Source organism: Talpa occidentalis, unplaced genomic scaffold (assembly GCF_014898055.3).
Source record: "Talpa occidentalis isolate TD23 unplaced genomic scaffold, MPIMG_talOcc4v2.1 talOcc4.7, whole genome shotgun sequence".
Taxonomy (NCBI): Eukaryota; Metazoa; Chordata; class Mammalia; order Eulipotyphla; family Talpidae; genus Talpa; species Talpa occidentalis.
In genome coordinates, this window is record NW_023605083.1 from 4,776,968 (window position 1) to 4,802,193 (window position 25,226).

Here is a 25,226-nt window from a genome sequence, read left to right on the forward strand (position 1 = left end):
CTGCTCCCTCTGGGAGAGTGGGGGGTGGGTGGAGAGAAGGTCGCCTCCGAAACAGACCAGAGGGGGTCACAGCCACCTGCGGCCTCCCAGTGAGAAAGCCCATGTCAGGGGTACAAAAGGGAGTCTTGGCTGGGTTCCGCAGTCTCGGGAAGGGGTCAGAGTCCCATGGAGGGAGGAGAGACAGACTATGCCCTGCCCTGGAGGGGGCCCAGCAGCCTCTCAGGCCTCGCTCCTCTCTAAGGCCAGGGTCAGACACAATCGCCTTCTCCCTTCACCAAAAGACCCTGTCCCAGGCTCCCCATGTCAGCCCAGTGCCCTCTGCCCAGGTCCAGGAGGAAGACAGGTGGTTTACTGGGTGCTGGGAGCCAGGCTCTTCGCCACAAAACCCCACCTACCTACACGCTTACCCCGAGTAGGCCTCAGGGCTCGCCCACGCCACCCTAATTCTACAAACAAGGGGACTGACGCCCCAGAGCACATAAGTGACAGAGTTGGGATGAAGGCAGCTCTGCCCTTGAGCCCACACCTTCAGATGAAAGGGGGCAGGGATGCGGGTCAGCCCTTCTGCGTGGCCTACAGGGGACCCAGGAGAACAGAGTGGAAATGTCCATTGCCGAAACCTGGATGTGGAGGCCACAGGAAGGAAGAGATCCGCAGGGCTCCACGCAGGCGGCTCCAGGGCTGGGCTGAGACCTGAGACTACCAGCTCCTAACCCAGGTCTGCCAGACCCATCAAGGCCCGCGGGGGCCCAAAGCACAGGCGAGCTGGGCCGCAGAGGATGCCGTGGCTGTGGGCAACCCGACACCGGGCGCTGGATTGCCGGCCTCACGGGCAGGGAGGAGCGGCGTTAACTGTCTTGTGGGTGCCAACAAATGGTCACTGTGTGAACCAGACCAGAGGCCCAGCGGGCGAGAGAGCTGAGGGCAGAGCCCCGCGACGCGAAGACCTCGAGGCCACCTTCTGTTACATGTTTATTGGATATTTGAAGCGAGTCTACAAGTCCAGACCCGCACGTAACGGACGGCGGCGTGGCTGTCAGAGACGAGTGTGCACTACTTCCGAGGGTTACATCTGATGACACGACGCAGAAAACATGGACGGACAGATGGGACATCATCATGAAGACAAGAGACGCTAAAACGTGCCTTAGTGTCCAAGTGATTGATCTAAGGCCGGGACCCTTCTAAGGTGGGGGCCCCGGAGATCCATCTAACTGAGGTGGCTTCCCGCCACCAGGTGCTGGGGGGCTGGGTGTGCCAGGCACCTGGGACAGAAACCGGCTTAGGGCCCAAACCTGGGGAGCCTGCCCTCCCGGCGGCGACTGCCCGCCTGCGACCCCAGCTCCCGGTGCCCGCTCGGCAGGACCAGTGGGGAGGAGCGCTCCCGAGTCGGCAGGGGCGAGTTCTGGCACTGGGCAAACCTGCGGCCCGAGAGTTGGGAGGCGGAGTCGGGGAGGCAGCTCCCGGCTCCTTAACACTGATGAGGGAAGGGAGGATGGAGCACCGTTCGTCCAGGGATTAGCCAACCCGAGTCTCCTCCCTTCTTGGCAGCTCCAGAACATTCCCTTTGGCCATCAGCCACAGAAAGGAGTGCCTGCCAAGACACATGGAAGAGAGAGAAAACAAGACACCGAAAAAACCAAACCAAACCAAACAAAAACTCCCCGCCCCAGGAGAGAACAGACAGAACGCCTGGAACAAGGCCACACAGAGCGACACAGCGTGGAGACACCAGGGCCTGCGCCCGGGGACGGAAACGCCGTTCAAAGTCTTGCTGCTCCTCAAGGAAAACCGCGGCCCCGTCCTGAGACCCCAACTCACTGGCCTTTAGTGTCTTTTTTTTTTTTAAGTGTTTTTCTTTTTAATACCCAAACCTTCGATTTTCAAAGCTTAAAAAAAAATTTCTTTTTTCCTTAAAAAATTTAAAACCGATACAGCAAGCCCCAGGCCTGGCCTTCCCACCTGGTGGCCGGCTCCGCCGCGGGCCGGGCCGCCAGAGCCCAGCCTGGCGCCACTGGGGCCACCGTCCCGCAGCTGGCTCCCCCTGGGCTGCTAGGCTCCGGTCTGGGTGGGCACACGAGGCCAACAACATCACTAAAAAAGGGCACAGGAACACGGCTCACCCTTACTGCCCCCACCTCGCGGGAGCGCTCTCGGGAATGTATAAGTTATCTGCGGGGGGGGGGGGGGGGGCGGGAGGTGGGGGAAATAAATACCAAGAGCTAAGTGGGTGTCCTGGACCTCTGGTGTCGGCTTGGCCTCTGAGGCAGAGGTGGCCTCCAGGGAGGAGGCCCTGATTGTCCAAACACTGCGAGCTCGCCTGGCGATGAAGGCGGGTCTCCCACCTCCCCCATGGGCGCCGGCCCCGGGGCATGAGTCTCAGAGGGAGAAAAGGGGCCAGCCCTCCGGTGCCGTCCCTGCCTGGCCCAGCTCAGCTCGCCCCCGGCCCCAGGCTCCGGCCCAGCCCGGTTCTGGGCTCCCAGGCCCGAGGCAGCCGCGGTGGTGCCGCTGCAGTGGCCGCCCGCCAGCGCTCAGGCCTGCTCCTTGTCAGCCCTCCAGAGCCGCTCCTTCACCTCGGGCGGCAGCGTGCTAAACAGGTCCTCCTCCACCACGAGGCCGCTGCGCTTGAGCAGCGGGCACTCGCCCAGCTCCACAGGCAGGCACTCCAGCCGGTTGCCCCGCAGCTCGATCTGGGTCAGGTTGGTCAGCTCGCCCACCCGCGAGGGCAGCGACTGCAGCACGTTGTTGCCCAGGTGCAGGGTCCGCAGCTTCCGGCACTGGAAGAGCTCTGGGGGCAGCGCCTCGATCTGCAGGGGAAGGAGCAGAGGGCAGAGGTGAGGCTCAGGCCCAAGAGCCTCCGGGCACCTTCTCTGAGGCCCCCTGCAGCTCCCCAGACCCTGGGACTGGCTCAATCTGGACCCAAGTCCGGGCCACCTCTGCCTGTATATCAGTTCTCAGCCCTGCGGCCACATCCGCCCCACAGCCTTCCCTGAGCTCCAAGGCAACCGCGGCACCCAAGCCCCCGACAGTGCCGTTCTTTCTGTGGCCCACCGCTAGGTCGGCTGTGTGTCGCCCTGGGACTGTGGCTGTGGGAGGGCAGGAATGGGTCCGCCTGCTCCCCACATCTCCCCGCCCCAGGTGGATCTCGCCGTCAGCCAGGCTCGCCCGGAGCCAGACTGCCAATCCTGCCTGATGAATAATTTCTGAAGGCAGAGCAGCCTGCTAAGAAATTCCCAACCCCTTAGCTGCTTCTGAGAACTGGGAGAGCGGGACAATGGGGTGAGGATCCCAGTTGCGTCACGTCCATTCCTGGGCCTCTTGTCACTCACAGAGGCCATACCACCAGGGATACCACGGATGCTTTAAAGGCCCCTGACCTGGGCCTCCAAAACCAGCACTGTGCTGCCCAGCGGTCAGGAGGGGGGCTGCAGTGGCCCCCAGGCCAGCAGGGCTGCAGGCCAGGCGTGACGGTGAGCATGCAGGCGGAAAGGGGTTCCTATGACCCAGGGGTCAGAGCCTCCCAGAAAGGCTCTACTGCCGCCCCTGCAGCCTCCTCTGTGACAGACAGTGGTCAGGGGCAGCAGGAAAGGCAGGGACTGTAAGTGGGACATCAGGGGCTCACATGTCATAGGTCTGGCTCCAGAGCCCCCTCCCCAAAGAACCCTGCCCCAGCAAGCTTGCTCCAGGCTCCACAGAGAAGGAAAGGCCACCAGAGGATCGGCTCCCACCTGGCCACACCTGTCCTGAGATCTGTCCTTCCCTCCAGGAGTTGCTCATCTACTGAAGGCACGTTACTTCCTGTCACCCAAACCCACCTCTCCTATGTCCTCTGGGGTCTCAGAAGCTCCCCCAGGAGACTGACGTGGACTCCATTCTACCTGGTCTTTGGAAAACAAGACCACTGTCCCAGGAAGCTTCTCGGGTGATGCCATCTTCCGTGGGCCTCCCTGCTTCCCAAAAAACCACCTGGAAAGACGTGGTCTATCCCCTTGGCCCCTCAGGTAGCTGGCTTCTCCCCTGTCCCTCTCAGATACTACCAGGCCAGTCACCATAGGTCACCCACAACACACTGGCCCGGACACCCCCACCTTGCTCAGAGCCCACAAGCCCCTGCCTGGCCTCCTGCTTCCTTTTCCACCCTCTTCCTGTGTGACCTGACCCAGGGCGCTCTTCACCATGACCCCCGGGGGCATGGCTCCTCGGTTCCAGGCTGACTCAGCTTGGCGCCTCTGACGTCCCAGGAGCCCAGACACCTGACGGGGGACACGCCCTCTCCTCTGGGGGATCCCGGCCTCCCTGGACACCGTCTCGATGATCCTCCATAAACCCAGGCAGCCAAGGGAGAAACCCTGAGTCACTCTGGCCGCTCCCTGCTCCCACGGTCCAACCCGGCCCCATGTCCTGTGGATTCTCCTGCAAGGTCACTCCCCAGTCCAGCCATGTCTCCAGCCCTGGCGCCCTTGCTGGTCTCGGCCTCGCCTGCGCACCAGAGGCCGCCAGCCCAGGCTGCTCATCCTGCCCCTCTGCCGGGAAGCCAGCGCGTCCCTTCACCCACTCAATCAGCGAGAACTCAGAGAACAGCCGCTTCACGCCAGGTACCGAACGAGATGAGTCCAGTTCTTGCTGTCAGAGCCTGGCCTCGCCAGTGACGGGCCTCGAAACAAAGGCAGATAAGATCCAGACTGTTCTAGCAGCGAGGACAGTCTGGCCCCCAACCTCAGGGGAAAGTCCAAATTCCAGGGGTGCTCACTGCCACGCCCCCTCTGGCTTTCAGTTCCTGGTGACAGAACTGAGGAGCCTCCCTCTCCTCAGCGGGCTACCTCCTCCTTGCCAGCAGGCCCTCAGGGCTGGTGAAAAGTCCCTTCTTAGGCAGGCCTGTGGCCCTGGGTGGCGGCCACTCCTCTGTGCTCCCAGCAGCCTTGAGCCCCAGCAGAGCCCCTGTCCCTCTGTGCTAACCGCCTGGAACTTGTCTTTCCCCAGAGAGAGGCAGCAGGTGGGCTGCGTTCCTCTGTGTGTCCCCAGCACCTTGCACTAGGAGCACTCAGAAAACGGCTCGCCACACCTGTGAAGCATGAGCAGTGAGTGGTGGGGTGAAGCCAGTCTTATCAAGGTGTTCATTAGCTTGAGCTTAAACCTGAGAAAACAGTAGCCTAGGGCCTGCACTGCCACACCCTCCAGGCGCCTAGGGAACCACCGAGCTAAAGGATGGAGGGCGGAAGGCAGGAGGAGGCCTGGTCCAGACAGCCCAAGAGAACTTTTCTCCCTATAAAGGCCTGTGGCATCCCGGGGGCGGAAACAGGATGTGATTAAGCAGAGCGCTACACAGGGTGTCAAGAGGGTCTCCTTCCTCGGACGGCGGCCTACCGCCAGCTCCTTTCCTGAGGGGTGATCTCAGCCAACAGGCATGACACCAACAGCCTGCTGGTGTGTGGAGGTGGGGATGGGGAGAGGTTGGGGCCTTGAGCTGGGGGCAGGCCCCGCTCACTAGGTGGGCCCCCCAGCCTGCACAGTTCCCTGCACAGAACAGGCCCCACCAGGGGCCAAGGGAAGATCGAGTCTGAGCTAACTCTAGGGGCACGCCTCGCCACGCTCTGGAGTAGCTGGTAGTCCCCATATGTGTTAAAGGAGAGCTTGGGTCTGTTGTGAGCCCCCAATGTGGCTTCTCCCCAGGAGGCCAGCTGCCCTGATCAGCAGGGCTGGCGGTGGTGGCCCAGGGAGCTGCTCAGAGAAGCGGCGCCCTGTCCACTCTCCGGCACTCACTCCTGTCTCCACCTGGGGAGGGTGACAGGGCTCGTCAGAATCTCTGCTCCATGGAGGAGACAGGGTGGTATGCAGTAAGAGACCTAGGCAAGAGGGGAGGGAAGCTCTGGGGGTGCCTGAACCCTCCAATCTGAGTAATGCAGGTGAAGGTGGGTCTTTTCCTGTGGCAGGGGCGCTTCAGGCTGCCCACCTCCAGGTCCCAGGGCTCAGCACGGGGCTGACGTGCAGCAAGCGCCTGGGGGGTTGACAGAGCTGCACCAGCCAATGCATGCGCTGGAGGCACAGAGGTGGTGGCTGAATATGGTCTCCCAGCCCCACCCATCTCATGCCAGGGCCTCCACCCTAAAAGTCGGGACCTAGAAGACAGTTCTTTCTGCATCAACCTCTCTGCAGGTCCCCAGGAGGACCGGGCAGGGGGAGGTCCCCCCCAGCAGCTGCAGCTTTGTTCCCACTACAGAGGCCAGACCACAAAGCCACAGGCACACCCTGCCCTCTACACCACATGCTTGCCTCCAAGGGGCCCAAGGGTGGGAGGCTTCCCGACCCAGGCAGGGACTGGAACTGGGGCTACTAACAATCTCTAGGGCGTGGCCTCCCCCAGGGCAGATCCACTAGTTTGCACAATTTCCTCCCTAGAAAAGCAACAAGCCTGCCCCAGCTGAGCCCAACTCTGGCCTCCACCACCCCTAAAATGCAGAGGGGAGGGAGTGTGTGTGGAACTAGGTGTGATAGAGGCGGTTTGGCTTCACCTCAGTGAGCACCAGCCGCCCACAGTTCCTGTCTCTGGTGGACCCAGATTGTCCCTGTGGCTCCGGTCCTGGTGCAGGACAAGCAAAGGGGGAAATACTGGCTCCAGGCTACGTCCTGCCTCCCATGATCCTAAGAGAACCACAGGCCTGGGACTCTGGCCCATGCACTCCCTGCCCACCGGAACCTGTCCTGAGGTCACCTTGGGGACGGGGTCTGCCTGACCCCCCATCCCTCCAGGCAGAACTCTGCAGCATCGCCAGAGACCTGCATTTCCCCATGTTCCCCCTGCCCCCGCCCAGGAGGGTCTGGGGGCCGTAAGGTGAAAGTGGGGCACCAGACCGGCCCCAGACACTGAGCGTCCCCACCATAGGCCACAAGTCATAGCCGGGCCGCCCCGTCAGGCCACTCACCCGATTGGCTGTAACGGCCAAATTCTGGAGGTTCTGCAAGAGGCCGATGTCGGCGGGAAGGAAGGTCAGGTTGTTGTGGCTGAGGTCCAGGTAGCGCAGCTTGCGGCAGTAGAAGAGCTGGGTGGGGATCTTCTCGATCTTGTTGCGGTTCAGGTAGAGGCGCTCGAGGTTGGTGAGGTTGCCGATCTGAATGGGGATGTAGGCGATGTGGTTGTACCACAGCTTAAGGCAGGTGAGGCGGTGCAAGTGCTGGAAGCTGATGATCTCCTCAATGGTCTTGAGGTTGTTGTCCTTGAGGTCGATCTCCTGCAGGTTGTGCAGGCTGAAGATGGAGTGGGGGACGCGCTCCAGGTCGCAGCGGATGAGCTCCAGCTCCGTCAGGTTGACCATCTTCTTGAGGCTGTTGAGGACGATGAGCTTGGTGCCCTCGTTGTTGATGGACAGCTTCTGCAGGTGCACACCCACGTCCGTGACCACCTGCGGCAGCTTGCTCAGGTTGCTCTTGAGCCGCAGGACCTTGAGGCGCTTGAGCTCACGCAGCCCGTCGATGACAATGTAGCGGTTGTTCTCAGCACTCAGGTTGCCCGTCAGGTGCAGCTCCTCCAGCGTCTTCAGGCTGTAGATCCACAGAGGGATCTCCTTGATGTCCGTGAACTTGATGTGCAGGGCCCGCAGGTTCTCGCGCAGGAAGGCCAGGGCAGGCGCCTCGATCTTGGCTGCTGTGTGGTACAGCCACAGCTCCTTGAGGCCCGTGAGCTGGGCAATGCTGGGCGGGATGGTAACGTCGGGGATCAGCTCCAGCTTCAAGACCTCCAGCTCGACCAGGTCGAACACTGTGTCGGGGATGCCGCTGAGCATGAACAGGTGCAACTCCAGCTTGTCCTGCGCGTTCTTGGTGAGCCGCTGCCGCAGCTTGTCCAACGTCCACTCATTGTTGAGGTTCAGCTGTCGCAGCTTGTTCTCACTCACCTCCGACAGGAAGACGGCGAAGCGCTTGGAATAGAGTGGGTCATACTGGTCGATGAGGTGCAGCATGAAGGCAAAGTCATTCTTGACGTCGGGGATGTCACTGTAGCTGCTCTCCTCGCGGATGGACTCGAACGAGTACTTCTTGAGGGAGCGGCGCAGCATCCACCACAGTGTGTACATGCAGATGAGGCCATAGAAAATGACCAGGCTGATGTAGAAGGATGCCAGGATCTTGAAGAGCGTAGCCAGGGGGTGGGCGCACCGGTAGGTGCGGTAGCCCGTCAGGCTCTCGATGTCCACGGTGCAGTCCACGTCGAACTTGATGTTGTGCACGTAGTAGACGGTGTAGCAGATGATGAGGATGAACTTGATCACCTTGATAATGGTCTGGCGCATGTAGAGGCGGTACACGATGTCCCCCTCCTCCACGTGGGTCCGGAACTTCTTCACCTTCTCAAACAGCGCCTTGGCCTGCTCCCCTTCCTTCTTGTCCAGCACGCCGGTCTCCGAGCGGTCCACGATGCCCTGCTCGATGCGGGACTTGGTCCGCTGCAGCATAGGCACGGTGGCCTCCACGTCCTCGCTCACCGTCGACGACTTCTTGTCCATGGAGCCGTTCATCTTGCTGAAGGCCGGCTTGGGGTCGCTCTCCTCCACCACAGTCTCTGACAGGGCCCGCGTGGTCCATGGCGAGTCAAAGCACTTGAGCAGGATGGACACAAAATGCTCCAGCTTCGAGCTGGTGCGCGGAAACTTGAACCAGAAGTTGCTGCAGGCCAGGAAGATGAGCGTGTGCAGGAGCACCAGGTAGGGGAAGTACTTGGCGAACCAGTGCAGGCGATTCTCGTAGCACACGGCATCCACGTAGTTGTACTGGTGCCGGTCCAGGTCATACCTGATGCCTGTGGGGCCCATGTCAGGGGCGGGCGGGATGGAGGAGTTGGAGTAGGTGGGCTCGAGGCTGGGGGCGGCCCAGCCCCGGAAGGAGTCATTGCAGGAGTCCTTGGTGACCCACTTGCACGGCAGGCAGATCATCTTGTCCTGGGTCACCTGCAGCGTGCCCCCGAAGACAGCGATCATCAGCATGACGATGGAGATGTAGTCAGTGAACACGTCCCACCACGGCTTCAGGATCCGGTACGCCGGCTGCGTGTCCGCAAAGTAGCGGAGCTCTGTCACTGGAATCATGGTTCAACCTGAAAGGGATCCATAGGAGGGGGTTACTGCCGGGTGGCCTCGTGTGTCGAGACCCAGGTCAGGGAAGGAGATGACAGACCCACGGTCCAAACCCCCACCTCCAGGCTCACCGCGGGTCCCAGCCTCACTCATGGGAGGGTTCCTGGAGGCATCTTTCTCCAGGGACCATGTGGTCCCGGGTGCCTGGAGCCAACTGCCTCCCCACAGGGTAAATAGGAGGATGGAGGGCCTCCCCGGTGGCGCAGCGGTTGAGCGCTGGGTTGCGAAGCTGCCTGCGGCCTCTGCGGCGCCGGTTCAATCCCCGGCTGCTCCCCGGCCACCGGAGGAGGATCCCACATGGTGCGCAGATCTCTCCTGCCACCCGCTGCTCCCCTCAGCAGTGTACTTCAGTCCTTCTGCCTGCTCTGCTCCCCGCTCTGGCTCTGGTGAATTCTCTCACCCTCCCGCGCTTCTGACTGTACCCAGTGCATGTATAAACAAAAACAAACAAACAAATATAATAAATAAATAAATAAACATGCCTCTATTTAAAAAAATAAATAAATAAATAAATAGGAAGATGGAGCCCGAGGTCGGGGCTGAGCTGACGGAGCTGGAACAGCATCACAGGCGCCCGCCCCTGCCTCCGTCTAGCAAGAACATTTGGGAATTCCCGTGTAGACCCTGGTCTACTCAGCCCAGACAGACCAGAGGGGCTGGACTCAGTTCCCAGCTCACAGGACACGGGCTGCTGTGAAACCACGACAGTGATCTGAGGGGATTTCTGACAAGTTGAGGACAGCAAAACACAGGAGGGGGCTTGACATGAAGTTGCTTTTTGTAAAACAAAGAGGGAAGTTTAACAAGTTCAGTCTGCGTGTGCAGGCGTGTGTCTGTGTGTAGTGTCCACCCAGGGTCTCGCGATCACCAAGGGAACCAGGAGGATGCACAGTGGGTGTGAAGACAGACACTGGCTGGGGAGGAGGAAACACGACCGCCGTCTACCCCAGCAGGGCAGCGGGCCCGCACTTACGCATCTATGTAAAATGACCTCTGGTGGGGTGTGTCCACGTGTGTATGAAGAAACTGAAAATAGCAGCAGCTTCTCCCCTGGAGAGTTGGATTTGGCAGGTCTGAGTCACTGGTTTTCAACACGTGACTTCGGTGGCACTAGTAACTGACCAGGTTTGGGAAACGCTGGCTAAGAAGCCACAGTCAGGAGGCCGGGCCAGTGCCATACAGGAGGTGCGCACAGAGTGAACGTCTGAGGGGGCCTGGCCTCGGGCCGTCGGGATGCGTTGCTGTTATAACGAAAGGCCTGCAAGACAAGATGGAAAAAAGGTACTGGCTGCTCACTGGAGATCCCTTGGGAAGATTCACGGGTGTAGAAAGACAAAGGTAGCGGCCCTCGGCGCTACCAGGGCCAGTGCCCATGGCCCATAGCCCAAGGAGCCAGGACATTGCTGTCTTTCTGTATATTTGTTGGCAAACAGAGCTGTAATTGGGCTTTACACCCTACTCAGCTAATCTCGACTAGCTCTGAAACCAGAGGTGAAGCATCTGGGTTTTGACAGATGTGTCTGTTTCTCCTGGAGAGGAACATGGGCGCCCAGGAGATGGACTGGGACACGTCATTTTGAAGACTGGTAATACTGCTAATGACAATGGTAACAAACCCTTCATAAACCAGGGCTTCCCTTCAGACGCTAAATGCTCCCCGTCCTGTCTTTCCGGGTGCCATGGGAACGAGTGGGGAGGGCAGGAGGAAAGCACACCAGGGTGCGGGAGGGATTCCGGGCCCTCAGCAGAGGCCATGGTGGTCAGCGCATTGCAGAGGTCCTGAGAGAGCCAGGTCCTGGGCTAGTCCTTCTCGGGGAACCCTCCTCGTGGGACCTCCTTCCACAGATGGGGGAACTGAGGGGGGAAGTCACCTGCCTACCCAGTGTCACTCTGCCTCAAGTGGCGAGCCAATCTAAGCCCAGGCCTGTCCCCCTCCCCCACACAGATCCTTACCACTGCAGGACCCACTGTCCACCTGCCCAAGGCCCACACGTGGGTGGTGCTAAGAGAAACCAGGCTCAGGAGTCCAGCTACCCCCGCAGGTTCCCAGAGCTCAGGTCACCACGGGGCCAACAGACACCACCCGCCTTGGGCTGGCGGCTCCCGCTGGGGGTCGTCCCCGTGAGGCCAGGACTCACAGGCCAGGAGAGTGCCCGCCCCACAGGAAGGCCCGGGTCCGCTAATGACCGGCTGCTCCTCACACCACCCACACTCCAGGGAAAGTGGCACTCCAGGGAAGGCTGCTGAATCACACGGCCGGCAGAGGCACCTGGACACTCGTCCCTCCTTCAAGGATCCCCAGGTCCACAGCCAGGCCCAGGCAAGCGCCCAAAGACTGGGGAACGGAAGGTAGGAGGGGCCAAGGCCAGAGGCCTGAGGGCAGGAGGCTGCCTATCCCGGAGAGCCCAGAATGAGACTGCCGGGGCAGGCCGCCAGCCACGGGGTGGGGCGGTTTATGACCAGGCAGGATGTGGTTGCAGCTTCACTGTTTAGAGGGGAGTGGGTGTGTCGGGAGTGGGGAACACCCTCTCTCACAGTGAGGCATCTCACGGCCAGGCTTGCCCTGCTTCCTGAGTCCTGGTTCTGAGGCAGAGACTGTTCACTGCACCCTTCACAGGCAGGGGCGCTGGAGGCACAGAGAGGGAAGGAACCTGGTGGCCCCAAACCTGGCCTCAGGCACACCCTGGACTTGGCCCTCAGCTCAGGCCTATAGGGACAATGAAAGTTACCAGGGGTACCTCCCACCCAGGGCCTCCCTTCCAGGATGAGTGAGGGAAGAGAGGGCAGCGCTGGGATAATGACCCCGAGTCAGGGCAAAGGCAGCGGCCAGCCTCCTGCGGGGAGGGCTTCCAGGCAGGATGGCTCCTGGGGGTTGGGGGGGCATCAGTGTTGGCCGGTGTCCTCGATGTCCTCCATCCCCAAGCCCCAGAGTCAGACTAGAAGCTCCCGAGCTTCTAGAGAGGAGTGAGGGACAGGGCGGGAAGGGCGCAGGGAGGGCGTGGATCTCCGAGTTTCAGGTGGATGTGGGCAGGGCGGGGAGGCGGAGGGAAGAAGCCGTTCTGGCCCTCCCCGCTCCCCCTCCGACCCCGAGGGCCCAGGAAGGAAAAGGAGCTGCTCATCCCTGGTTCTCTGTCCCCCGGGCACAGGGCCGCCCAGGAGCTGGGTGACTCAAGGTGACCAAACAGGCAGAGAGCGCCAGGCCCAGTAGGTGTGCGCTGCTGTAGCGCCCTCCTTTTCTCCAAGTCTTAGTTTTTAATTGTGGTAACACACATAAGACATGAAATGTGCCGTCGTAACCGTTTGTAAGCGTGAAGTTCAGAGGCATTAACTACATTCACGTCGTTGTGTGACAATCGCCACCACGCACCGCCGAACTCCCTTCATCTGGCAAAACCGCAGCACTCCGCCCTCCATGCACCCGCCAGCCCCCCGAGGACACGCTCAGCCCGTGCCCATGGGCACCAAGCACCAAGCACTTCACTGAGCACCAAGTCCTCCAGGTTCTTCCAGGTGGCAGCGTGTGTCAGAATTTCCCTCCTCTTTAAGGTCTAACGACATGCCTCGTGCCATTTTATAGACAGGGAAACTCAGGCTGGGGAGAGCAGTGCTTGGCCCAACCTCACACCGCCTGTAAGCGACAAGACCCCTTCACCTGGACACGGGTGGAGCCTAGAGAAACAGCCCCTCCAGGCAGGCCTCGCTGGAGCCCACCCAGCCCAGGCGGCGCCCACGTGTGGTTGGCAGCCTCTCGGGAACAGGACCTTTCCTCCCACACGCCTACACGGAGCTTCCATCCCCTCCAGCGCTGGCACTGCCTCCTGGCCGAGGTATGGATGGCTCTTTCCCAGGGCCTATTTCCCAGGCTGGAAGGCAGCACACAATCTGGCATGGATGTGCCCACATTTTGTAAAAGGGGGTCAAGGCTCCAAGGTGGGTGACCCAGGCCTCTGCCCGATCTGGATGCCTCTCTGCCCCCTGACTGTGGCCCACAGCACAGACCACCCATCTTGGATTCTAGAGCTTCTGATACCACCAGACACCCTGTGCCCTGGCATCCCTGCCAGCAGCTGGCAGGGAACAGGAGACGCTGCCCTGGAGCCGGACTAAAATGGGGGGTGACCCAGGGCCTCCAAGCTCTCACAGTATCCAGAAGCCAGTAAGATGGGGTCTCCCAAGCGGCCTGTGTGGGGCCTCCAGCAGGGGGAGAGCAGCCCCGGCAGGGGTGTCGTGAGTTCAGAGGCAGCAGCACAGAAGCCCAGTCCGGGCTGTCACTGAGTCATGGAGAAACTTCACCTCACGCCCCACGCCCTGTGGAACAAGGACCCCCGAAGAAATCCTGACTTTGACATTTGGCAAATGAGGGAATGAAAGTGCACAGAACCTGAGTGGGAGGGAAGAAACTGGAAAAAGGAGTACCATCCGTGGTGCTGGCAGACACTCCGCCAAGAGGCGTGAACACCTGGTGCGCAGCAAGCCACAGCGAGCACGTCCCGGCACCTGAAGGGAGGAAACCACTAGAACCTAACAGGGCCTTTTCAGTGGAATGAAGTGGCTCCGTATGAAGCGCCATTTAAAAGAGCAGCGAGATCCGGAATTATAAATAAATACTTCCCCAGGTTGGGAAACCCTTGACCAGCACCCCTGCACTGAGGGGAGGGGCTCTGTCTTGGGAACAGAAGGCAGAATAAAAGGAAATAAATAAAAGGAAACAAATTTTCCCCTAAGTTTCCATTCCCAGCCTTTTATAGCTACCAGCATTATCTCTGGGACTGAAAAATAGAATTGAACATAAATAGAGCCCAAAAAAGGGGAGAAGGAATAAAAGGGCCCTCAGGTGCAGGGACCCTGCGTGCTTCTGTAGTACTGAGGGAGCGATTTCAGGAGGGGCTAGGGCCGTGGTCAGGTCAGGTTTCTGCCTGAAGAGATGGTGCATTTGGGGGCTCCTGAAGAGGGCACTGAGACCCTGATGCGGGAACGGGGCCAGCTGGGAACAGACAGGACAGCAACATGCCTGCTCTCTCCTGGGCTCTGGCCCAGTTCTTTCTCCTTCTAGAGCACCTGTGCCCCTTGAAGCTGGAACCGGGGCCCCCCACAGAGGCCAGGGAGGAACACCCACCAGCTAGGTGGGCGATCCCTGGCTGAAATCAGGCCAAGTGGGGAGGCTTCGGGGTGCGGATTCATCCCACCCCGCCCAGAGCAGGCGCTAAGAGGGAGGCTGACAACTGTCTGGGAGAGACTCTCGGGCACAGATTCTGTTACGGGAATGTTCATCACGGAGTTATTTCTACCCCAGGAAAATTGGAGAGCGCCCAGAAGCCCATTATCGGGCGATGGGTAAAATGCGCAGCGCAGGCCAGGTGACGAGCTCTGTGGCCAGCCGCACAGCGGGTGACAGGTCCGAGACAGAGCAGCTCCTCGGCCCGGAGCTCCACATAAACAACCGCCTGAGCAATCGGTGGTGAGATTTAAATGCCGTTTGGAATTTTTTTCACCTCAAATTCACCTCCCCTCTCTATACGAGCACGTTAATCAGGTAATTAAGAAAAAGAAAAGCTTTTCAAAGTCCTATGCCAACGGATCCAGAACAGCGAAGACAATTTGAAAAATAAGGTAGCTGGGGGCAGCCTACCGGGTGCTGGGACTCACTGTAAAGTCGCAGGTCAGACAATGTGCTGCTGGTGCAGGGATCGGCGGGTGAAGTGAAGGGTCAGACCCTGATTTTTCCAGAAACATGGACAAGACAGTGTCTCTCAGCATGGGAGGTCAGCAGAAAGCGCAGGCTTCCCTGAGCAGAAATGGCTTTCGTTCTTTGGGGTTTTTTTCCCCGCCCCCCCAGGTTTTTTGGGAAAAAGCAAAGCTCCATTGACCCCTTTCCATGAGGTAAACTCCAACAAATCAAAGCCAAACTTGAAAACATTTAAGAAAGCCTAAGAGACCATTCGAAGGTCTTTAAGACATTATCACAGATACACAGACGCTTACGGGAAAAGACGGACAGACACGCCACGGGCAGGCGGAGGGACGGCGCGCCAGGCAGCAGAAGCACCAGCGTGATGTCACAGGCAGAACACGAGGCTCCTACAACACTAGAAAATGCGGACCTATAGGAAAACCTCGCAGACGTGTGAACAGACAGTTTACAGGGGAAATGCAAATGGAAGTAAACGCCTGAATTAAATCATAACCTCATTAAGAAGCAAGGAATGTAAATGAGTCAAATATGCCATTTCACTAACCTCGGATTGGCAACGCTCCTAGAAGGGGAGTGAGGACGTATCCCCACACCCCAGCAGCTCCCTGATAAAAGATCTTACAGAGCCACTTCACACGCGCAAGCAAAGCCAGGGACCGGAATGCCCATGAGCAGGAAATCAGCAAGACCCTCCAGCCCCACAGCCGTCAGGTCAGCGGGAGGAGCGCGTGGCCCCGGGAACAGCGGGGGCCAGGGAACCACCTGGTGGCTCCAGCAACATGGATAAACCTCAAGGACAAGGAGGAGCCAGAGCAGCAGTCAGGGGAGAGTCCGCCGGCTCAGGCTTTCTGTGACGTGCGGCACAAGGGCAGTGGAGGGACAAGGATGCGCTGAGCGCCCCAAAGTCAAGATAAGAATTTCACCTGGGGAAGAGGCTTCCTTCCACAGGGCCTGAAAGAACGAAAAATCTGAGAGACACTCTGAAGCCATTACAACAAACATCGAGGTCTGACAAAGTCGATCCTGGACACAAGAATATTTGTTTTAGTTTTACACTTTTCTGTGAGCTTGAACTATTTTCACTGCACAAAATTTACCCAAACAGTCATCCATTTCTGCCCCTCCTGGCTGGTCCTCTCACCTTCGGGCTCAGCCAGGGACAGCAGCCACTGGACCAGTTACCAAGGTAGCAGATTTGGCACCTGCCTCCACTGGCCTGCTCCCCACTGGCACAGTGGCACCCACAGTCTGAGGATACTGCAAACCTGGCATCACCCCCGCCTGGAGATGGTGAGTGGGTGGGATATAGCCAGACCCCCTCCCCACCCAGACTCCCACAGGGTTCCTGCCACAGGGCTGGAGCATGCCCGGGGTGGGGGTGGTGGTGGTGGTGGTGGTGGTGAGGGTCAGATGAGCCACCCAGAGAGCCCCATGCTGCCCTCGGTGGCGGGCGATATCAGTTCAAGGAGCAAAAGCTTTGGAGTTGGGGAGACATGGGCTCCAACCCAACCCCACATGAAATAATTCCATGACCCTAGGCAGATTATTTAGCCCAAGTCTCTATTTTTGCAGCTGTCAAATAGTAATGCTAGCTCCTTCGCAGATCTCTCTATAGGGACCCAAATGACATCCAAGAAAATATGGAGTTAAAAAGTATGTCAGTAGCTAACTCATTACCACATGCATGGAAAAATCTGGAAAGCTCGGGCCTCCTTGGTAGCACAAGGGATTAAGTCTCAGCACTATCAAGCTATTGCCAGCCACTGCAGCATGAGTTCACACGGCGCAGCACACCTCTCCTGTCTTACCCGCTGCTCCCCTCAGCAGTGTGTTTCAGTAGATCTGCCTGTTCTGCTCCCCACTCTGTCTCTGGTGAATCCTCTCACCCACCCCCACCCCCGCCGCTCCACAACTGGCCTAAACCCCAGCTCTTGTATGCATAAAAAATAAAAATAAATCTTTTTTAAAAATCTGGAACGCATTCTTCTATTATAATTTGGTACTTTTATGAGCAGAAAAACTACCAGGGGAAAAACCAAAAGACCCTCGTCTGTGTGATTTCTGGTTGTTAGAAAGTTTGCAAGGAGCACCTGCCATCCAGGGCCCATCTGGTGCCCTGCCCAGGCACACACCTTACCCGGGCCCAGGCCTCACCTGGGGCAAGGCCTCGGGTGGGTAAGCTCAGACCTGTTGGATGAAAGACTTTCACTGAGCCTCAGTTGCCTCAAATGCAAACTGGAAATACCACGACAGTCATCTTGGGGTTACTATGAGAAGTAAAACTGAGAGCGTCTGCCATGTCCACCACTGCCCAGCTCAGAGAGGGCACTGCACTTGCCTATCCACCACCCCTGCAGAAACCTACCCAGAATCCAGTGGGGGAGAAGGGGTGAGGGGGGAGTTGGGCGTGCCAACTTTGGAGCACTGACCAGGCCACCGCTCCGGGGGGCTGCTCCATAACCAGCCCTAGGTGTCAAGCCCGAGCCACATTGCTGATCTGATGCTTCTTCCAGACGGAAGTCAGAGCAGGGACAGGCCACCTCTCCGTCCCAGAGGGAGACCACCCCCACGTACTCTGGTGCCCCCACCAGCCCGCAGAGATTCGGCTCCCACACCTGAGCTGTGTCTGGCAGGCAGGGTGGCAGGTAAACAAGGCACAGAGAGCCTTTTGTTCAAGCCCAAACAGAGATGCTGGGAAAACTTCCCCGGTCCAAGGGGAGGCGGGAGGCTGTCCCTCCAACACTCTCCCATGGAGGGGGAGGGCTGTTCCCAGAGGCCCGAGGAAGACGAAGACGCAGGTCACAGGCCCTGTCCCGGAGGGAGGGCTCTAGGCCTGTGAATCTGTTCCTTGGTCCGTCAACACCCGCCCAACCTCCTCTGGTCCCAGACGGAAGAGGGGGAGGAGAGGGCTCACCTCATCATCTGGCGAAACAGGCCCTCCCAACCCAGAGCAGGGCACTACCCTCTAGGCCCCCACACCCAGCAGGGGTGAGTCAGCGGACTGCCTGGGGGCTGGGGGCGCAGCCTGGCTTGGCACTCCCCCTGCATGGAAGGACACGCCCTCACTTCCTGGGGAAAGGAAATGGGGAGACAGCCTGCAAGAGAGCTCAGCTTTCAGTTGCAAACTATTCTCACATTGGGGCTGAGCCTCCCAAACAGGTTCAGCCTCACCAAAGCGCAAGGGTGTGGCCTGCCTTCCAGGCTACAGGGTCACAGCTGAGGGACAGCAGAGCTGGAGCTCAGCACCTCCCTGCCCCACCTGGCATGGGCTACTCCCTGCCCACGCTGCGCCCAGCACTTCCTGTGCCCAGACTCCCAATCTCCAGGAAAAGCATTGAGGCGGCTCCCCCGGTGTTCATCTGTGAAATGGGCCGAGGAGCTCACTCCTTGTGGCAGGAGCTCACTCCTCACAGCAATCCTGGAAAACTGCGGCCCAGTGACAGCCAAAAGCCCAGCAGACGTGAGGGCAGTGCTGCTATCGTGGAGGTAGGTCCTACCGGTCCCTTTGCAGAGTAAAGCCTGAGGCCCAGAGAGGCTAAGTGAGCTGCCCAAGGCCACGCAGCTAGGAGATGCTAGGAAGTATCACCCGGTCTCACCTTATATGGGGCCTCAAAGGCAAGCAGGTCTCCTGGGCCTACCTGTTCCCCAAACCCCTAGAGCTACTTTCCCAGATGAGATCCCTTTTTCTGAGGGACTCATGGAATCAAAGGTTCTGCAGGCCCTCAGAGGCCGTGCCCAGGCACCTTTGGTCTTTCAGGCACAGCACTCAGGCAACACTGGGAGGGAGCCTGGATCTAGAGTCGGGTGTGGGTCCTGGGTCCAGGGGAACAGAGGAGCAGTGGAGATGGGTCTTGATCTGCTACAAACATGAGTACTGCCCTCCTCGACTGCCTACCCTTCCTGACGAAATGTGGGCAGCAGCACCCAAGGGAGGCACATCTTCTGGTAAGAGCCCAGGGAGCCAGGACTAGAGGGTCTGACTGCAGGTGAGCTGCCTGCTGCTCCCTCCCCGGGCTGGAGGGGGCCACCCCCAGACACACACTGTCCAGGGGAGCCAGCTGGGAGGTGTGACATGCAGGAGGCCCTCACCAAGGACCTCTCCCCGCTCAACACATGTGCTAAAACCCGACATGGAGAGCCTGGCAGCAGCACCTCTGCGGTGCCCTGGCGGCACTGAGAGCCGTGGAATTTTACAGCCACTCGTACTCCGTGGAAGTTTGTTCTAGGCATGAGGCCCTACAGCAGCAGTCTGTTTCATTTTGAGGTTTTAAGTCCTCCAGAGACAGTTAAATACAGAGCTCGCTATGAGACATGAGATTCAGAAGGAATGTGTCGGGAAAGAGGTGCAATGTTTGCAGACAGGAGTGAAAGTCATTCTGGAAACCTCAGCCCCCTGCAGCCGGGAGGTCAGTTGACCCCCACACCCCCAGCACACACTGGGAGGCCACCAAGCTCCTGGGCCCTGCCTCTACTCCCAGGGTGTCAGTTCTGGAAGCCAGGGGGGCTCCTTCCCAAGGTTGAGTCCCCCTGGTCCGGTGTGGTCTGCAGACCACCAGCCTCATGATGGCCACCAGATACCTTCTCCCCACCCCACTGCAACTCTGAAGGTCGGGTGATGGGCTCAGGGGCAACAGCATTATAAACAATTTCCCGGGTGACTCTTAAGTACCCCAAGCCTGATAACCTGAGAAAAAGAAAAATGGAAGGTTGGGTAGAGAGGTCACAGGCCACTGAGCTGGTTCCTGACTTTGCCACCTAAAACTTGTACAACTTTGGGCAAGAGATCTCATCCCTCTGAGCCTTGGTCTCCCACCTGTAAAACAGTGAAGCGCTTCCCATGGAGGCCGTGCTGCAGAGGGTGAGCCGGCCTGGCACGGGGACTCGGCACCGAGGACAACTGTGGATACACAGGCCCTGCTGCTGGGAGGCAGAGGCAAAATTCTGGGGCTCCCCCCAAGAGTCCTAGGAAGAGTCTCCTGCGGGAAGGAAGAGAAGACTCCAGGGAAAGAATGGGAGGAAGAAACACAGGATGGGGCGAGCTGGGCTACCAGGGGCTCTGGCAAGAACCCCTTCCTGTCTAGATCCTGCGAAACCCTGCTCCCCCACTCCACAACAGCCCATGGCCACACCAGAAATTTCTTCTGCTGAAACTCATTCTGAAATGGCCAGGGAAACAACGGTAGACCCAGGTCAATGGGCAGACCCTCTGCCTGCCCCAGACGCCCAGCCTCGAGGCTAAAACCTGAAAGGGGCACTCGCACGGAGCTCCAGTCGGGAGCTGTCTAGGTAAGTCTCATCAGGCCAGGCTCAGGCAAAGCCTGCCCCCCCCACCATGTGGCCCTGCCTCAGGCAGACAGAAGCCAAAACCTGGACGTGAAGCCCATATGGTTCCCTCCAAGCCATTCCTGGCCCAGAGGAGGAATTCTGATCCCAGATAAGAAGGACCTGCTGGGGCTTCCTGCCCGTGGCCAGAGAGAATGCAGCTCAGCCCCCCCACCCCTCAGGGTGCAGTTCCTCAAAACCAACAGGAAACTCCAACTGGACCGGGCTGGGTTTGCTGACCTTGTCCCAACAAACGGGAGTCAACAGAATCCCACAGCGGGCATTTCCCAGCCCCTGCTGCTGTAAACACCAGGCCAACAGCTCAGGGAGGCCACGAGGAGGCTCACCCGCCCAGACTCCACCGAGAGAAACAAGAGCAAGCTGCGAATCAGCGGCTCTAATAACAGCGCTGAGGTTTGTAAAAGTCAGTCAGCGGCAATCTCTCACGTGGGGCAGCGCGCCCTCCCCACTCACCTCTGGAGATGGGGATCGAGGGAGACTGTCACTTTCAATGGATAATAAAAATCAAAACATGATTTAAAACATGTAATAAACCCGCAACTATGCTAGTAAACACAAAAAACAATAAAATTGCCATTTCTTTTAAAGCCCAGGCTGGGAGGCCCCAGCCTTCTTCAGAACAACTGAGGTGGGGGCCTTGGGCAGAGAACAAAGGGCCCCGGCCCAGAGGCAAAGATCTGGGTTCAAGGCCCATGCCCCTTGCCCCCAGTGAACTTGGACAAGACGCTTCCTTGCTCTGAGCCTCAGTTTCCACATCTGTAAATGGGGGACAAAGGTCACTGTTCCCTCAAATGATCAAAAGGAACCACTGATAAGGGGGTGTCTTAAAAATTACAAAGCGGCCTATACACACCTCAGCAATGGCTGGGGAGCAGGTTCTGGGACACAAACTCTAAGTGCCTCCTCCAGATCAACCCCCTTCATGCACAAAACATCCTACAGGGAGGGAGATTCCGGCATGACCTTCTCATCACAGAAGGGAAATTGGGCTCAGAGGGGCCCAGGCCCGCAAAGCCAGGTCTGACCCCGAATCTGGGACCTGACCAGTGCCCTCTCTAGTCTTTGAGAACTGTTTTCCAAAGCAGAGGCCAAGGAACCCAAGTCCCGAAGATGACCCCGTAACGAGATGAGTGTGGGGGACGGGACTTGCTGGCTCCCTCAGACACACACTTCAGTACAACCAAGGCGCTGACAAGTTGCCGCCCATGGCCTCCTCTGAGGCTCATGACCACAGAGGCCGGTGCTCACAGGACACCCCTTGGGAAGGTGATCCCCGCCAGGAAGCATCATGACAACCCGACTGAAGTGATCAGGCTGAGGGAGAAAACCTAGAGGTTCTCAGTGAAACACCATCCTGGTGTGGGGTGAGCACACAGCCACGCACCACGAGCTGGCCACTGAGGGGGGCCACCTTTGTCCCAGGCGCCCCAGCCCCACAGTGAGAAGAGCAAAGGACCATGGTGGAGACGACAACGAGACACCCTTTGCCCCCTGGGCTGGGGAGGCGCCAGACCAGACCCCACGCAGGCCTGGAGGGAGGGTCCGTCTTACCCCGCGGACGGCGCTGCTATCTGCGTGTTGGCTGCCGCTGCTGAGGCTGGCCCGCATCGGTCTGGGCAGGGTCCTGGCATTCCTTTCGCTCCATGGAAGATGCTTCCCTGTGAGGAAGTAAGAGCCACCGTCAGGGACGCGTGTGACCATCCCAACTACCTGCCACGCTGTGGGGGCTACTGAGGGCCTGCTCGGTGCCTAGTCCTGGGCTGGGCCCCAGGTGCAAGGGAGAATCAGCAGGGTCCTGCCTCGCAGAGCTGGGTGTCCTGGGGAGAGGCCACATCCACAACTACAACTGGCCCTTGAGAGCCCGGGAGCACCGGGTGTTGCTAGACCCAAGGAAGGGGACCAGGGAAGGCTCCCTGGGAAAGGTGTTGCCAGAGTTGAGTCTTGAGGAAGAGTAGGAGTTGGAGCAAGAGCATTCCAGGCAGAAGGAACAGCACATGTTTGCCTGGAGGGGAGAGAACATGACATCTGGAGAATGCCGAGCACTTCCGCCCAGCTCCATCCAGGACGGGGAGGTGAGAAGTGATGAGATGAGCCACACTGGGGTGAGCCAGGTTCAGGCAAAGACACAGGACCCAGACACAGGACATAGATCCAGCCACCACGCCACAGTCAAGTCATTCAGTAAGCGCCTACTGCATGCCAGGCACTCCGCTCAGGACTCACTGGAGTCGACAAGTTATCAGGTTGGGGAGAGACATGATCTAATATAAGAAGAGTAGAGGGGAGCACTTCAACCAGCCAGGAGCTGGGGCGGGGGTCCACCCAGGGAAGGTCAACAAATAAACAGGAGAGGGAAGGAAGAGGCAGGAGAGGGTGGGGGGCTGGTGGGAGCACAGGCAGACATGATAAGATGTAGGGGGGTTGGTGAGCCCTCCAAGAGTTTACGCCAGGGAGCATTTATCATGCCCACTCCACGCCAGGCAGTGTGCTGTGAGCCCAGCAGCAGAGGACAACTGCCAGCCTCTCAGGGAGCCAGGTCAATAACCCAGCCATCCCACAAAGGGCGACAGCAGCCAGAGCTGTGATGGCCCAGAGGCCGTGGACTCCAGCCTCTAACCTGCCCACCCTCCCTGACACAGATGGGGATACCCATGGAGGCCCGACAGTCGAGTCACTTACCTGTGGCAGAGCCAGGACCAGAACTTGGCTCCGGACTCTGTCCCTGATTCATCTAATCCTTCCTCTTCCAGGAAACACATGCTGCCCACCCCTGACATAGTCACAGAGCTAAGGCCTCCTTCCTCTGCTGCCTCCGTAATACTTCTATTATTACGCCGGCCACTAGAGCAATGTTTTTCTGTCTGTCTCTCCTCTCAGACTGCAGACTGCAGACTGCAGCTCGAGGAGGCCAGGGACTGAGTTTCCCTCTCAGCATTCCTGACCTAGAACAGGGCTGACTAAAGGAACAGTGGAAGGAAGGAAGGAGGCCACGGATGGAGAGATGTTATGCTGGACTCCAGGGTTCTGTGTCCATCCCACCTGACTCCTCACAAGGTCTTAGCCCATTAGCCTATGCCTCAGTGTCCCCATGACCTGACAAAGGGACCTCCTGACTGTACCCAGTGCATGTAGGGTCTTAGCCCATTAGCCTATGCCTCAGTGTCCCCATGTGAAAACCTGACCTTGGCTGCCCTACAGGATAGGGAGCCAGAAGCCAGGCTGATTCCTTCCTCTGGTCCTATAGACAAAGTGCAAGCCAAGCCAGGAGCAGCTCAAGTCCCAGCCCCCCCTGAGTTCTGACTGACTGGGGACACCCTCAGAGCCCCAAGTGTCCACAAAGTCATTCAAAGTTTGCAGAGAGAACCATTTCCTAGTGGGTGTGGCCAAAGGATGGAGTACAGAGCATCTGTTTAGTTGGGCTGGGGAATGGGCTGTCACAAACATTCCTTGGGGCCCTGGAGGACGAGGAGTATTAAGCCCAATCCCATAGAATCTAGAACTGGGACAACGGGGAGTTAGGTCATCACTCAGGCCCCAGCATCGCTCCAAAAGCCAGTCCTCCAGCACCGCCATCTGTCCTTGCCTCCCTTCGTGAGTCAGAGGAAGACACTTGACCTTCACGAAGGCAATGCCAGGTACTGCCCAGTCCCTCTGAACAAACTCCCACTCCCCCAGGCCCTCCACAGAAGGATCACAACAGCAGACCTCCCTTGGCCTCAAGTCTGCCTGTTCTCCAATCTGTCTGTGCTGAGGGCAAGATACAGTTTGGCAGGGGTTAAAGGTACACCTGGTGGAAAAGTGGGGAGAGGTCCCTGGGGCCTTTCAGCTCCCCCAAGTCCCTCCTCCACAATTTAGGCCCAAATTCCTTTCCCTCATCAAGGACTCTCCCTTCCTGTCCTCACACCTCTTCCCCCGGCTGCTGAGGATGTGGGTAGAGGAAGAGGGGCCACCAAGGACAGCCCCACCCTTCCAGCCAAGTCCTCATCAGGAGGCTGCTGGGACCCCCCTCCCCAACCATCTCCTTCCAAAAAAGGCAGCAGTTGCATCAGCTGAGAACCAGCCCGATCTTGGTTCACTCCAGTCCAGATCAAGGGGAAGAAGCGGTCAGTAAAAGGGGGAGAATCATGCTGGACGCCTAGGACACGTTCCTCCAGCCAGACGCCAAGCGCGCGGGGTCTCCAGCTCACCCACAGCGGGCCGGCCCGGACCTCGGCAGGTCTGGCCCTCAGGCCCATCTGGATGCACGGGCCAGCGGGACTCCGACCCCACACCGGTCTTCCCAGGAACCCCAGCGCAGACAGGGCCAAGAGCCTGGCCAGGGGTCCTGCCCGAGTCGGCGCACGGTTCCCGCCGATCAAGTGGGAGGGCGGGGTGCGAGGGGAGAGGAGGGGCCGGAGCGCAGGAGAGGCAGGCGGGGACAGTCTCAGGCGACCCGCAAAGAGTTGGCAGGAGAGAGCCCCGGAGCGGAACCTCCAGAAGGGGCAGTGTGGGCTTGAGGGGGTGAGGATCTGGGGGAGCCAGGGGGGTGACAAGGGGACCTAGGGGAGCAGGGGCGGAAATCCCGGCATGTAGGGAGGCACTGGGGTGCCCGGGAGGGGGCTCGCGCGCCGCGGCGACGAGGGGAGGGTGGGGCCCCGGAGACCCGGAGGAGCGGGGAGCCGGGATGGGGGCCGCACCGAGTTGCCGCGGGAGGCCCCCAGGGAGCCGGCCCCGGAGGGGAGAGGCCAGCAGCCCCGGACACCGGGGGCCGGGCAGCCGGCCGGGAGCGAGCTGGAGTGGGTTTCGAGAGGTGACAGCTCGCGCCCCCTGTCCCACCTCACCCACTCACCTGGGCCCGCCGCGCCCGGCGGCCCCGCAGGCAGCCCCGGGCCCCAGCCGCTCTGTCCCGCCGCCCGCCGCTGCGCCCCTCCGGCGCCTCCTTTTGTTTGTCCCTCACTGCACCACTCAGCCTCCTCCGCCCCGGAAATGACGTCACCGCCGGCGCGAAAGCGGAGGCCAGGGCGTCGCCATCTTTTTGAGGGGCGCTCTCTACGCACCTTCACGCCCACCTCTCCCCCGCGGGCTGG

The 25,226-nt window shown here is 59.3% G+C and overlaps 1 protein-coding gene across 4 annotated transcripts; it reads right to left on the reverse strand.

Moving 5' to 3' along the window:
- Positions 1-787: 787 nt before the first annotated feature.
- LRRC8A (leucine rich repeat containing 8 VRAC subunit A) lies at positions 788-25,106 on the reverse strand. 4 transcript variants are annotated; one of them, XM_037495270.2, is made up of 5 exons: positions 24,989-25,027; positions 21,712-21,818; positions 10,099-10,383; positions 6,921-9,085; positions 2,195-2,807 (listed from the first exon to the last, which is right to left on the reverse strand). In XM_037495270.2, the coding sequence occupies exons 4-5, from the start codon at positions 9,075-9,077 to the stop codon at positions 2,532-2,534; spliced, it is 2,433 nt and encodes an 810-aa protein (XP_037351167.1). In that variant the 5' UTR covers positions 9,078-9,085; positions 10,099-10,383; positions 21,712-21,818; positions 24,989-25,027; the 3' UTR covers positions 2,195-2,531. The 4 variants fall into 4 exon arrangements, with proteins under 4 accessions (XP_037351170.1, XP_037351167.1, XP_037351168.1 ...); XM_037495271.2 differs by lacking the exon at positions 24,989-25,027 and adding an exon at positions 24,348-24,691; XM_037495272.1 differs by lacking the exon at positions 24,989-25,027 and adding an exon at positions 22,840-23,245.
- Positions 25,107-25,226: the final 120 nt, after the last annotated feature.

Excerpts from the sequence above, each read along its gene's own strand:
- LRRC8A (XM_037495273.2), bottom strand. The coding sequence starts at position 9,077 with ATGATTCCAGTGACAGAGCTCCGCTACTTTGCGGACACGCAGCCGGCG. Across the intron at positions 2,808-6,920 it reads TGGCCGTTACAGCCAATCGG|ATCGAGGCGCTGCCCCCAGA; the intron begins GTGAGTGGCCTG and ends CTTCCCCTGCAG.